Genomic DNA, 15514 nt, shown 5'->3' with positions numbered 1-15514 from the left:
ACGAACTTTTCTTAAATAATGCGGTTAGGGTACAAAACTTAAACAGGACAGATTATAACTGCGATAGAAAACGTACAGAAGTTTTTTTTAGCGCAGATCTTCTCTCATAATAATTAAGATTTAAGGCATCAATTGTTAGTACCAGTGCTAAATAAGGCGCGTTTTTATTTGTTTGTAGGGAAAATTTTATTCAGCGCCCACAGTACTGGTGTCAGCAGGACATGGGAGGCGAGGTGTGAAGCACGATGCTGCCTCTCTATGGGTTGAAGACCTGATGCCAACTTCCTTCAAAATCTGTGTCAGAGAGTTACAGAACTTTGACGGCGCTCACCAAGGCATCCATGTTGTAGGCTATGCCAACTAATTATTATCAACAATTACGTCTATCTTTCTTTTTGTCCATCTGTCTGTCTATTTGACATGGTTGTATACCAAACTTTTCGCATTTCCTATAATTTTGTTCCTTGATACCAAAAGTCATCGCAGTGGTAATCACCTTGATGCCCACACCCAACACTCCCACATCATAAAACCTGTTGTTTTTCTGTACCAAAATCCCCCGAAGGGATAGGAACTCCTTTATTTGACACAAAGGGGTGTGTGCAGGTACAAAGGGAATAGTTTTTATTGGCTCTTTCCTTGGAAAGGTTGTATAATTTCACTACAAAAACAACAGGTTCGTCAACGTCAAAGCTGATATTGATCAGTCCAGGGAAAATCACGTAAAACCTTGCTAATGTAATAAACGGCGACTACAACCTACGTCATTATCCTGTGACTTTCTTAAACAAGATCTTAAATGAAACAATTTTAGTGTAAATGGGATCGAAAATCAATGAGACCAATAGTACCTCCTGACAAAAACTTCGGTCAAGTACCTTCTCTGCTCCCCCCCCCCCTCCCCCTCACCTTTCCATTCTTCCAACTACTGAAGATCAACTCAATCAAAATAATCCCCTTTGCTATTTTGTTAGGATTGGATAGCATTTGAAGAGCTTCATCAACCTTTGTTTAGAGAGCACGGTGCTATTTACTTTTCAAATGGAAACCAGCCATCAGAGGGCTTCAACTATGCTTTCTGCCAGGTATGTTTGCTGGTCACCGCTTGGATGTTTATTGTTCAATATACAGTTCAATGTCAAATACGTCCATCCACTCGTTCATCCATTCGTCTCTCCGTCTATTCTAATTATCCACCTATTGTTCTTTCCTTTCTTTCTTGGATCTCCTCTGTTCTTTTTTCAGTGTACGAATGAATGAGTGAATGAATAAAGGAATAAGTGAACAAAGGAATGAATCAATGAATGAGTCAATCAATCAATCAATCAATCAATCAATCAATCAATCAATCAATCAATCAATCAATCAATCGATCAGTCAATCAATCAATCAATCAGTCAGTAACTTTATTTCCTTGTTCAATGCCAAATACGGTCCATTATAATTACTCTTTGATTGCTCTTTCCATCCGTTCTTGGGTCTCCCCATTTCTTTTTCACTGGCAAAATGAATGAACGAACGAACGAACAAACGAACAAATGAATGAATGAATCGATCGATCGATCAACCGAATCAATCGATCAATCAATTCAATCCATCCATCCATCCATCCATCCATCCATCCATCCATCCATCCATCCATCCATCCATCCATCCATCCATCCATCCATCAATCAATCAATCAATCAGTAACTTGATTACCTTGTTCAATGAAACTGCATAGCCGACGTAAGACCATCTACTAATTGGGGAAACCTGAATCTAAGAATCCATTTAACCATGGTTACAATTAGTGAAATTAATACATTTTTAATCAATTAATCGGTTTTTAAAGCTCCCTTATGAAAACCGCCTTAGCAAGAATAATAATTATCATTAATTAGATGCTTAAGATGGCAATAAAAAGGTTATAAAATTTGCAATTTCTTTTCTTTCTTCGATCCCTCTGTTTGCTCACTCTGAAGGCTTAATTCTTTCGAGTAAACTCAAGCACCAATCATTTACCTTCTCCTATTTAGGATGTTGTCTTTGAAAAGCGCTATAACGACACTCCAGATGTTTTGTTGTCTGCAAACCACTCAACAAGTGGAAGGAACCTTGATCCTATATACAACTCTATATCAGCCTGGATTGAGGTCAGATGTCATTTATTTGAGGAAATCGTCTGTTAGTTCCTCGACAGACTAGAGAATTAAAGACGTCGATAACTAAGTATATTCGATTACTTTTAAAAATAATTCGATAACTGTTATAGTCCCCGATAGAGCTTTTCCATAGAGCTATTTCAATTGACATTGTCGGATTAATATCGAGCTAAAAGACAAGACCGCAATGTTTTGTGGGATTATTTTTTATGAATAATTTCATCAAAATCATCCCTGCACGTGCAGGTCATTGTACTGCTAATTATAACCTATTGTTTTCTCCAGGCATGACTGATTTTGATGATTTCATTCATAAAAATCCCACGTAAACTTTTGGTCTTGTCTTTTAGCTTCATGCTTTGAACCGACAACGTTAATTGAAATAGCTGTATACTAAATGCCAAAATGATCGATTAATTTGTTGTTTTCTATCGTTTAGTCAGTGTTCAGTCAGTGTTAGTCACTGTGCGAGGATTTGGTAATTAACGTTCCTGTGCATGTCAACGGACACTGAAGGTTCATTTGTAGTTGTCGACAACTGTCTTAGAAACTGGGTGAAATGGGTTATCGAGAGTAAAACTGCCGTGTATATTATCGACGACTTAAGTAGTTTTCCTTTTTCAGTCGATGACTAACCTTTTGGAGTTTGTTATCGATATCTTGGTTCACACACCGGATTTTTTTTGTTATTGAAGTTTTTTTATGATCGATAACAATTTTGAGGCCCTTGACGTGAAAATACGCCGAATGCTATGACAAATTAAAAGGGGATCTCAAAGAGGCGATGCACTGAAATATAAGAAAAAGAGAATGCAGCTTCTCGATGTGCCAAGGGAATCAGTTCGACATTTAAATCTGAGCATGATCTGGTAACACTGACTAAACGATAGAAAAGAGAAACCTATAATCCTTCAGGATTCAAATAACCGCAATGAATTCAAGTAAGACGTTATCTTTGTGTTATACTTTTGCAATAGCATTTGGCATTTCTTGGTAACCTTAATTAGGTTGTGCATCTATGCTTGCAGGATACTTTAATGATAACAGCTGATGACTTCCTTTTTTCTTGCAGTACATAAACAATACAGGCTTCAGAGCTTGCGTGAAGGAGCTGTTTGTGCAGAAATATGACCCTCTGTCAGTCTCTTATGCAGTTATGCCAGGTAGAACCAGCAACCACTGTAATTATCTGTCTGTTCTCCATACGGCGCAATTACCAAACAGTGAACTTGACAAGTTATTAACTTTGAATCAGGTCTGCGAAGTTTGATACTTCCTAAATTCATTATGATGAACTTGCTTTCATTTCATTCTGAGCTTGATTAAAACTGTCATGCTATATATAAATAAGAACTGCGGCTATTGTTTTATTTGTAAACATCATGACAATCATAAACTTTAATTTACTCACGGTATCTTTTCTACTCCTTCGAGTGACCTTAATTAAATTTACTCACTATTCTTCTACCAACACGAGTTTAAACAAACGCTCTTTTTCTCCCAAAGATGTCTGTGATCCCGGGTGGAGTTTCTACGATGGTTCCTGTTATTTGACAAGCCAAAAGTGCGAGACGTGGTCCAAAGCAAGTAAAATCTGTCAAGCTATGGGAGGCAATCTAGCCAGCATCAAAAGACAGCAAGAAAATGTGTATGTCCAGAATAGACACAATGGAGATCAGGCGTGGATCGGTTTGAATGACATAACTAACGATGGATTATTTACCTGGGTGGATGGATCTCCTTCTAAATTCCGCTTTTGGGCTCAAAACCAACCAAACAACTATACAGGCGAGGACTGTGTTTACACCCTCGGGGTGCGGCATGGGTACAAGTGGAATAACGTGAACTGTTCTGTGTGTCGTCAGTACACCTGTGAGAAAGGTAACATTGCCTTTTAAATAATCTGTCTTGGTTAAGAGTTCTCCAAATATGTTACCACTTAGCTTTATGTTGTGCAAAAAATATTAAATATTCTGCCATGTTTGATCTTCTTGATTGCCTTTGACCTGAATCTCTAGATCTTTTATCTCCAATGTCTTCAAATCGGTATTGGTCTTCATTGTATTTCAAGTACATACATACATACATACATACATACATACATACATACATACATACATACATACATACATACATACATACATACATACATACATACATACATACATACATACATACATACATACATACATACATACTTTATTGTTACCTCCCCAATGGGGCTTTTCAGGAACAATTATTTACATACTTAAGTTACTAATAACTACACAATTAAAATTAATCAAAGGTACACTTTCGCCTCCATAAGTGAGCTCTTATTCGAAACAATTCATATAGGAAGTTTAAAAAGTACCGTGATACAAAGAGAATTCAAAACGCCTTCTTAAAGACGAGAAACTATTTCTTAAAATGCATTAACTTATTTATGATTTGTTAAATTAGATTATGACGAATGTCTCAGTAGCCCGTGTTTGAATGGAGGTACCTGCGCGAATGGAGAAAACAACTTCACCTGCATTTGTCCTCGGACACATAAAGGAAGGACGTGTCAAGGTTGGTTCACTAATACAAACGCTGCCACTGCAATAGCTCTAGGAAAAAGGGTTGAACGTTTAAGTTTTAGAATTAGCAAGCATGCACTCCTAATCCATTTGGTAAACATAGAGTACTTCAAGATGCCATCTTTCAGGAACACCCAATATCGTAAAGTTCCGATAGTAGCGACCCTCGTTGCTTTCGGAATTAGCAGCCTTTGGGGCTCGTTACTTTTGGGGAACAAAAATCAGGAAAAAAAGCTAATAATGTGATTCGCACAAGACTCAAACAACAGACAGAATAAAGACCATTCTGACGCAAGAGTGCCAGAAGACATTTGGGCTTGCACCTCCAGGTGCAATTAGCAAGATTCAACCACACGATGTTGCATTCAATGCAGAATTTAAGAAGAATGTTGACAGGCTCACTACGGAACATTTGTTTGCAAATCCAGAGCTATTTATGAGTCGAAAAGTAAGCGTGTGCACGGCATGACAAAAGATCTCGCATCGGTTGAAAGACACAGAGATCCGTTCATTTGGGAAATGTGGCCATGGTAGTACTGGGGACAGTGAAATAAACATCGATGGTCTACCGGACTACCGCATGAATGACTCAGCCGATGTAGAGGAAATCGAATTCTTCTCTGACTCAGGGGAGGAAAGCTAAACTCAGTGCTTTTAGTCCATGACACACCAATGTGTTTTATTTTGCAGTATATAGAGTTTTCAATTTTAATTTGGAGAAACGTCCCTGTCGTTAATACGAAAAATTAATTTACCAGTTTAGTTTTCGCATTACACCGTCAGTGAACTGATATCAAGGATGAATGATGGCTCAAGTCTTTCCTTGTTGTTAAGTGTCTTATCTTGATCAATTTGTCAATGCGCGAAGATATTAGTTTCGTACATTAAAAATTTAATTTTACTATGGATTGGAAAACATTAAAGGCATTCCGTATGTGTATAACGTAATTAAAAAAACTTGGTCTCGCTACTTTTTCCGGGACTCGATACTTTCGGAGGAGTCGCTACTTTCGGGGCCTCGCTATTTTCGGGATTCATTAGAAGCCGCAAGGTTTTGACGTTACTTTCGGGAAGTCGTTACTTTCGGAGGGCCGTAATACTATCGGGACTTTACGGGGGATGTTTCGGGAAGACATCACCCGTCCCACTTGAAACTAACACTAGCCTTTTTGTTTTCGGAGGAGCATATACGTCATGCGTCGATGCGAAAAAAAAAGGCCATCTTGTATGGTCGAAGTGAGTCCAACAGAAGTTGTAAATTCGGGGCACGAGGTTCCGTTCCCTAGAATTTAGGTTAAATTTTCAGCGTAAGAGTCAGAACAGACCAAACCGTGTTAGCTTACAAAAATCTGGGTTTTTACATGTAAAGGCCATAAAATTATGAGAGAAGGCAAAAAAAAAAAAAAAAAAGCGTTTGAACTATTTTGCTTCAAAATTTCCGTTGAGTGCCCTTGTTGTTTTATTCTTCGATTATGATTTCATATATCAATTGCAAAGATGGAATATCTTTCCACTACCGTTCGCTCTAGCATCATCATCATCATCATCATTTGGTCCTTTTCCCTTTAAGGGAAATGGGGCCTTACCGTTCGCTCTAGAGTGAAGATTAATCAGATTTGCTACCTTGATTCACTTCCAATCCAATGCAAGCCACTGGAGGAAAGATCATTGATGGTCTTGATGGTCAGTCTAAAGTGAATTGAAAACCCATTCGCCTAGACGGTCCGAGGGCATCCTTCTCAGAGAATGGTGAAAAATCAGGCATGCTAGCGCTTCGCAACCATTTGGATCATTAAATTTTTAAAGACGTTGATGCTAGCGTCAAAAAATCCTTAAGCCGTTTTTAAGCCATCATTTATAAGCTAGCCTGCGTCGCAGACAGTCTATATAATCCTTCATATATAGCCCGTCTGCGAAACAGCTCCCCAAAAATTGTTCTGGTATCCCGCAGTTTTGCAGGGATATCTGTAACCATTTCTGATTGGCTTAATTTCTAACGCTTTCAATGATTGGTCGTTCCTTCTTGAGCAATACCCTGCTCTCCAACCGCGATCCTAAAAATACTTGTACTTGTTGTTCTTCCCCGTGTTTTTCCTTTGATTGATTGATTGATCGTTTTGAAATATTTTAGCATTGTGAATTAAAAGAAAATGACGGCTTTTTCTGAAGAAAGTTGGGAACGAGCGTTATATTAACAGCCGTGAAAAGAGCAGTTCGAAATATCTAATCTTCTGCGGGAACAAGAAAATTCGCTTCGGGGATTTCTGTAAGGTCAAAATATTTTTGTGAATTTGCCGACTGGCTATGGCAAATCTTTAATTATTCCAATGTCTTCCAATTTCGGCGGACAATATTTTCGGAAGGCCTCGTGGTTCCAGTGTCATTGTAGTAATATCACCGTTGCGAGCTCTTATGGAAGACCAGGTTCGTTTACTAAATGATATTGGAATTCCAGCAATTGCTATCACAGACGAAGAGGACGAGGAGTTCACGCAACAGGTCCTGAATGGTAATTTCGTGCTCTTCTATGGCTCTCCTGAGTGTTTGCGCTATCTCCACTGAATCTTGGAGAAGCCTTTGATTGTGAGAGCTTCAAAAAGATGTTAATCGAAGTCGCTTTTGACGAGGCTCATTGTATTACACAATGGTTTGGTATGTAGCAATAATTATCAACCTGTTGATCAAGCTGAAAATAAATGTGGTTTTTTACTCATAAAATTCTTTTTTAAATTGTATGCTTAAAATATAGTCTAGTCTGCTTTAATCATTTTTTAGTGCGATAAATAAACAACTCGTTATTTATTTGTAGAGTATTGCGTGATTGCTCAATAGGAAAATGTCCAATCAGAGAGCGCGTTAGAAATTAAGCCAATCAGAAATGGTTACAGATATCCGTGCAAGCCGGCGGGATACCACCCTACACGCGTAGATGATGTGAACAAATTTACCTGTCTGGCTCCAGTTGTTCAAAGGCCGGATAACTTTATCCTGTGGAAAAGTCACTATCCGACAGTTTCAATCTGTACGAAGATTTCAGTATTTCCTCTTGTACAACCGAATATGCACACTCTAACCACAGTTAAGTTTAGGAGTGTTCGAAAACCTTGGATAACGTTTAACGTGAAGTATATTTTAGACCTTGAATAGTGCCTTATCCAGCGGATAAAGTTATCCGGCCTTTAAACAACTGGGGCCTGGAGGAAAGCTTTGTCAATTTAAGACTTAATATAATTATCTATTAAATTCTTGATTATCCATCTTTCTTACCGCTACGCAAGCTATAGGTGGTTTGCATTGCCGCCATGTTGATGTACAAGACAAAAGAAAATTTGTTCATATACAGTAGTTTGCATAAAAATGGCAGTTAATTTCCAGAGGAGAAATATCTTATTGTTCATGTACACCAACATGGCCGCCATCACGTCACATGCAAAGATTAATTGTTTATAATATCTTGTCGTACCATTAATTTTTGATACACTTTGGGTGTGAGTAAGGCATGGTTTACACGGGATTATTTGTAAGCCTAGCATCGCTTTAGGTGTGGTGACCCCTTCTGTTTACACTGGACCGAGCAAGACTGATGCGAAGGAAACCGCATCTACTTGGAAGCAATTTTTTCGGGGCAAAATGACAGGCTAGAGGCGACCATCGCACGAATTGTTAGACTTATGCAGGGCGGATAGATGTTGGGCGGTGAAACGAGCGGTCCGCTCTTCGTGCGATGTGTGATGCGGAGTAGGACTGGAATAAGCGCTCTTTCCGCGCTTCCGGTTTATGTAAGGGCTGGCAAAAGTTTCCTTTGACAAACCGGAAATCTAGTTGTCTTCCTGTATTTTTCAGGTCATTGTCAGCCTATACAAACTATACTATACCATACTTTCGGCCCACAACTTAATATGTTTTTGTCTGTTAGTATATTAGTCAATCTTTAGTTGGTCAAATTTGTGTGGATTTTAGCAGTGTCGAATGCCTGTACTTTACGCGTATCGTGAGCGAGTGGTGTTCCGTGTTCTCTTTTGCAAAAGCTCCAAATAACACCAGCCTTAATTTTACATATGTTGAAGACCGATACTTTTTCCATAACATGACAAAAAATTAGCTGGATATATTTGGATATAGCAGCAGTACAAAAACTTCAAACTTTACATCTTGCTGCCTCGCACTTACGGCGATCACGCCATTAATTAATGGCGAACAACTTGTAAAAAGAAAACAAACATTTTTCTAAGATTTCTTTCTTTATGCCTCTTGCAAAAAATCAATTAAATACAAATTTTCACTGCAGAGTGACAATTCATTTGGAAAGAAGCATCGCTTTTCCTGAAAGAATAGGCATGTGGGAGTTTTTGCAACAAAAATCGACCTTGTACGAATTATGGGTCGATAAAATATACTGTCATCATCACAGCAAATTATCACATTTTCTATCTTATATAAGTTTGGCTTGGCTTCCCACTGTTATTCAGTTGTTTAGTCGTTTCATTTCAACATCATTATCAAGTTAGAACAGTATAAAATCTACTGAACCTCAAGTGTGCCTTCAATTGTGGACCACATTTCCTTTATTCTTGGGCATTGAATGGGTAACATTCAGTAGGAAATTAAATGGTTTTCTTCTAGAGCTTAAATTGACACTATAGAGATACTATTTTAGGCGTGACCTTCATCCATCCACTTATGCATCCCGGGAACTACAACTATGGCAAGTGAACTTCAATGCTAGATAAATTCAGGGTGATGAACAGTGTTCATATTTTTGGCCCTCGTGGGGACCACTATTTTACATGTCCTAAACAACACTAATGAGTCGCAAAATGTAATAATTGAGTATATGGGGCCGTGCAGAAATCTTGACTTTTAACTTACAAAATCGTTTCTGGATCTTCAGTTGTGCAGGCCGGAGAAAATCAAAAATTATTTTTTACAAATACTAATATGAACGAAAGAAATAGATAGAGAAAACAAAGATAATATATAATCAGAAACCGATGTAAAAGAAAATCCGTAGATCTATCTTGTCCAACACTGTTTACACGGTGTGCAGACCTGCAGACGTTCAGACTTGCAGACTTGCAGGCTCAACATACTGGCCTTTCCCAATTCATTTTAAAAATAATATTGTGTAACCTCCGCCATTCCACATCATGCACTGTCCGCTTGGCACGCTTAAAGGCCACTTGGCTACTTTCAAGGTTTTCCTTCAGGAATAAAATTCGTACGTGCGCCAGTTTTGAGAAATGGTCTGCAGGTCTGCAAGTCTGCAGTCTGCATTTGCCGCACGCCGCTGTTTACATATATCGCAGCAACTGACTCCTCCTTGACAGTCGTGACCTATCTGCTGCTATCTGCCAACTTATTAAAAGCTGATCAAAGGCTAGTGGCGATGATGCATTGACGTTCGTGCAATGAAATATATTTTCGCACTTACTGAAAAGGAAAAAAGTTTCTTTCTCATTCAAATTTTGTTCAGCACTCACCGCCATTGTAATTCAGCTTATATATAATTCGAGCCCAGTCCACTGCATCACACCTTTTTGCTCGGACCTGCTCGTTTCACGGCCCAACACCTATTCGCCCTGGCTAGTGCTGATACGATCACGTCTTAATTTCTGGGCTAAGTTTCCTTTTTCAGCTGTGATGTATTTTCCTCTTTTCAAATCATGAGGCGTATTCTGTTGGGTTTACTCTTTAATCACCATCCCGGAAACGTTCTAAACGGTCTGGGTTGCCCCATATAAATACATCAAAATCATACTGTTTTCCCGGCGAGGCGTTTGCGAGGTCATGAAACTGTGTTTACTAGAAGCTGCGTTCGCCTTAGGTCTACCAAAATAATGGTGGCAATATTAGGTATAATAACTGAAAAGTAGATTGTAGGGCAGGTGAAAAGATATAAGTTATCAAAAGTGGGTTTTGGCTACAAAAATTGAGCCGGTTACAATCAAAGAAGTGTTGCAAAGCCCCCAAGTGAAACCCTAATGCAGTTTAGCCAGTATTTTTTCTCAATGATGTTTTCGTTGTTTAAAAGCTTATCTTCCCAACTATTTATTCACAGTTCATGCAACGTCATCCTGCAAAAACTACTACTCAGCTGGGGCACGCTCGAATGGATTGTATACCATAACAGTTGGTAGTTCCTCTCTCAGGGTGAGTAATTCTTCTCGCTCTGTAACACTTGTTAATACAATGGGAGTTCTCGTAAGCAGATGCCGCGATAATGCCGATAACTGTAATTAATGCACTGTAAAATCATTGTGACGCAAAGCGATGTGAGGTTGAATGATTAAAAAAAATTATAATAAAAATAAGATTCAGAGGCTGATGGGATTTCCTTTCAGGTGTCCACTTTAGGGAGTTTAAAAACACACGAAAAGTCTAAATTGTAAACCCTGAAAGTGTCCGCGGCCGCTTGTACGAGAATGTGTAAATACAGAGTTGGCATGGGAGCTCAAACGAGATTTTCTGTGGAGGCGGTCGTGAGTAGAGTTGTCAGCTTTTGAGGGTGTCCGTTAAGAGACCATCCACTGTAGAAGCACGACTCTGATTGGCAAGCCACCTTTTGTGAAATGTTATTCCCCGTGATGCTAAGCTTTTGTAACCCATGGATGACTGGATTTAGTTTACAACTTAGTAGAGAATTCTGAGGTTGATTAAAACACAACTCTTTCAGGGGAGTAGATGACGGGCTAAACCAGGAGACGGTAACTAAAGACGGTGAACCGTTATTTTGATGGTTATAGGTAAACAGTTATACCAATAAATTGAAGTGAGTTTGAGCGTTAGCTTTAGACTTTAAAAAAATCCTTAAACATGGCAGAAGTAGTATGTACTAAAGTTAGTTAGAATTAGGTAGTGTTTGCTTAAACCAATCACTCGCGTCACAAGTTAAGAGTGAATGTCACGACTAAAATCAAACTAAAATTTAAAAAATCGCGGACACGGACCGAAAATCGATTTGGCTCATTCTGTGTAAGAAAGTAGGGTTAGCTGTTTTGAAATATTCAGCTTAGCGAGAATAATTAGATTTCGTTGTACTGAAAAAAAAGATGATGACATTTTTTATTTCAGGAAGCCATTGCTCACGTCGTATCGGTTGTTTAGATACGTAACAAAGGAAGCTAAGCGACGTTGGCACTTAAGCCAATATAAGCTTTAACTTACAGCAACTATTGCTAAAAGGTTAAAAAAAAAAAAATGTAACGACTCTTTACCTGACTAACAACAAAAATTATTACCTTCTTCCTCCAAATTCTGTTATTCTTGATCAATGCGTTTATTATTCAAAGAAAACTTCTCTCTGACTTTAGTCCGAAGTTGGAAGCCAAACTTCTTGACATTATTCGTGCAGCTTTTGATTCCTTATTCATTAACTGTAAGTAAAATTTTTCCATGCTTAATCATTCAATGATTTATCTTTGTGCGTCGTAAGGTGTACTGTGACATGTCTAATGGTGGCTGGACTTTAATCTCACGCTTCTCGAATAATGACGGTACAAACTGGATTAGCAGCAGCAGCTGGTGGTATGACCGAACGACATCTTACGGCAACATTACCAGTCCTTCAACCAACTATGACATGATATCACCCGCATTCTGGCTCGTCCCAGGCAATTTCATCAAAATAACTCGCAGTGATGACAGCTCTAACACAGCCTTGTTGTACACTAACAGCTGCACTGGTGGAAGAACCTTCAGAAGCTTTATTACCAGCTTCGGGAACTTTAGGAGCAGTTCATGGAACTACGTGGCATGCCGTGGTGCCTGTTATTCATACTTTGGGGGAAGTTATTCATCCATATGGGGTTTCGGCCAAGCACACTGCAGCAGTAATCTCCAAAGCAGCAATTACCTGTCATTCTGGTGTCAGTGGCAGGGTGACGCATCTGTGATGATGATTGGAGGTGGAGGTGATTACTGTAGGAGGTCTGATCATGGGATTGGCATCACCGAAAATGGTGCCGCCGTCTTCAAGTATGGGCACGACTTTGGTGATGACTCTGCTGGAAGCGGCAGTTTTTCTCTTAATTTATGGATTAAATAAGTCAGTTTTGGTTTAGAAAAATAAGCCAATTTCATGCACGCAGAACATATTCGTGTTAGCAAACACTTATGGTTTTTTTCATGTTTAATTTTGTTTATCTTACTGAGTTTTAATGTATTACGTCTTTGATCGACACATCTAGGGTAACTTAGACTTGGACCGAAGTAGTTTCCATTAACTCTTTGCATGGGTCGAATAAATCTGAAACAGTCATTGATTATTGACCTGAGATTTTATTAGTATACTTAATGTTTCAAGTTATCGTTTCGCGCTCAATGCTTGATCATGAGACACTGGTTACTCGTGCCAATGCGGCAACGAATTAAGGTTTCGGCTCTGATTTGTCTTTCTTCCTTTTTTGTTTTGTTTTCGTGTAGCTTTTTTTGATCCGGGTAGGAGGTGAAGCACACTTTGCACCGCAAGGAGAAGAGATTCATTTTAGGTTTTATGCAAACGTATTGCTAACTGTTTGTTCAAGTGTTTGCCCAGATTGTGGTAAGGAGCAAGGAGCAAGCGGATGACTCAAACCATCATTACGCCGCAGACTTTTTCAATGCTTGGCACTCCCTTCTGGCAATCGACATCACCAAAAATTACAGGTTTGATTGTGAATTTGTACTGAAATAGTGTCCTCATTGACTGATTCATCGTATTCCTTACGGTTTTCGCGAAATTTTCGAAAAACGTTCCCCGCTTGAGCCGATAAATTCGCTTCATAATTGACTCACAATTCTTTTAAATCGATATCGCTTTCGTAACGAAAATCGTTTTGTTACGTTCGCTGCGTAAACGAAGGCTTATCTGAATAAATTTTTCAGCTAGTAAAGCTTTTTGTTCGCTTTTCTCTGTATTTTCATTGATAAAATGCGATAACTGTGTAATCGTGCGTAAACAAACATATGTCCTCAATTCTTGATACGCAAGAACCGATTTTACTCGATAATTAGAAATTCTAACCATTTTAGACCAAAGGCGTAGTGCACGTGTTGTTGATTTATATTGTAGTATACACTCTGTTTTAAACGTAACCGTGATCATGATCTAACAATTTTTCATGGTTTTATTTCCATTGCCATACAGACGTGAACAGTTGTCATTTTGACCCAAAAACCTACACGGGTGCGAAAATGTTGAAATTGTGGAAATCAACAATTTCAATAAACCCGTCGCCATTTACCGAATCCCACGCGCGCTTAACATAAATTGGTTGAAACCGGCAGTTTAGCGTCTATTCAGTGTGCGAACTATGCAACAATAATTTTTTGCTCACACATTCGAGTGGAGGGCAAACTATATTTAACGCTACGATTTAGTAATTTTAACTGAATTTTGTACTGCAAACTCCACTTTTAAACCCCATCTTTTATCACTCAGAGAATTTATTTTAGAATAACGCATCATTCGATTAAAATAATTTCACTCATTAGAAACGTTCACTGATGCTGTTTGAAACCACTGAACCGTCGATCGGTGATCAAATTCTTCCAAAAAAAAAAATAAAATAAATAAATAAAAAAAAGATCGCTGCGATGAGAATCCGCTCCATTTCATTCTACTCGGCTGAGAAAATAAACTGAAAAGGTCTCTATTCTCAGTTCTGAATGAGGAATTAGGAACCAGTCAGTCACTACTGTGTGATCACAAGTTGTTGACCGTTCGTAAATTAATTGAAGGCATTTGAAAGGCCATCACACGCTTCTCTTGGATTTATGAAAGTGCGCTCAGTTTTATCTCAAAGATTGATACTCTTCAGGCTGTCCCTGGAATGAACGATATATTCAGAGTCGGTCACACGCCAGTGAAATACGAGCGATCTAATGAGTGGAAAGTATTATGTGACGCTAATGTTTTTCTTGCTCAGCAATTGCCTGCCTTTAATGAAAGGTATCGCTTCTTTTGAAAAGAAATTGAAAAATTTAAGTTGATTTTAGTAGAAAAATAAAATTAATTTTCTAGTGAGGATTTGTGTCGTCAAATTAAAGGCAATGAATTTACTAGCCGAATACTGTGCCTTAAACATACGCGTATAACTTGATACTCGGACTTTCCCTTTATAAGTGCTATATTCGAATGAAGATGTATCAAAAAGTGTAGGGTTCAAATTTTAAATCATTTGCCCCGTTTTTCTTTTCCTTTTTTTTTTTTTTTGAGAAAAAAATATTTTTAAAAATATAAATTGAACGTATGGATTCACTCTAGCTTATCATCAAGTTACACTTTTTCACACCAAGGAAGTAATTGTCACTCTTGAATGTCACACTTGCTGAAGAAGTAAATGTCAATTGAAAAGGTTTGTTTGTTTTGTTCAAACGGACGGGAACTTGGTTTTTACCTCAAACAGCAGAACTTATTAATTTCTTAACAGAAGAAACTGTGCTCTACGCAAGTATCTTCTTCACCTAAGGATCTGTTTGTGTCCTCTTACAGATAGCTAGCAAAAGATTTGTGCATCTAACGCGCAGAAGCATTTAACGCATTTAGGATAGTGGGAGAAGGAATACAAATTAAACAAAAGCTACTTATCATACAGTACTTTAGTGACACAACTGATTCTTCCGCATTTGTCAAAAAATACCCAGAAAAATAAATATTTGTACAATATTTCATGATCTTCCGGTCATGCAAATTTTTAACACTGTTACACTCTGTTCTTTTTATAAGAACGTCTAATTTTGGAGCTGAGGCTGACCGTTCTTATGTTTTTTTGCAATTTGAGGCTGAAAACGTTCTTAAGATGTTCTTAAATTACATGGTATACACTACAT

At 38.3% G+C, this 15514-nt stretch overlaps 1 protein-coding gene across 1 annotated transcript in view; it reads left to right on the top strand.

Annotated features, from left to right (window-relative positions):
- LOC146467609 (uncharacterized) overlaps positions 1–13716 on the top strand; it is a 33730-nt gene extending 20014 nt beyond the window's left edge. The window contains exons 9-16 of the mRNA XM_085125640.1: positions 179–346; positions 975–1085; positions 2019–2135; positions 3217–3307; positions 3651–4025; positions 4587–4697; positions 10764–10855; positions 12138–13716. Coding sequence (XP_084981766.1) covers positions 179–346; positions 975–1085; positions 2019–2135; positions 3217–3307; positions 3651–4025; positions 4587–4697; positions 10764–10855; positions 12138–12749 — 1677 coding nt within the window. The 3' untranslated portion in view covers positions 12750–13716. The remainder of the gene's footprint in view (positions 1–178; positions 347–974; positions 1086–2018; positions 2136–3216; positions 3308–3650; positions 4026–4586; positions 4698–10763; positions 10856–12137) is intronic.
- Positions 13717–15514: the final 1798 nt, after the last annotated feature.

Source organism: Pavona decussata, unplaced genomic scaffold, assembly GCF_977016875.1.
Source record: "Pavona decussata unplaced genomic scaffold, jaPavDecu1.1 SCAFFOLD_134, whole genome shotgun sequence".
Lineage (NCBI taxonomy): Eukaryota > Metazoa > Cnidaria > Anthozoa > Scleractinia > Agariciidae > Pavona > Pavona decussata.
Note: the sequence above shows the minus strand (reverse complement) of the source record. Positions and strands in the feature narration are given on the sequence as shown.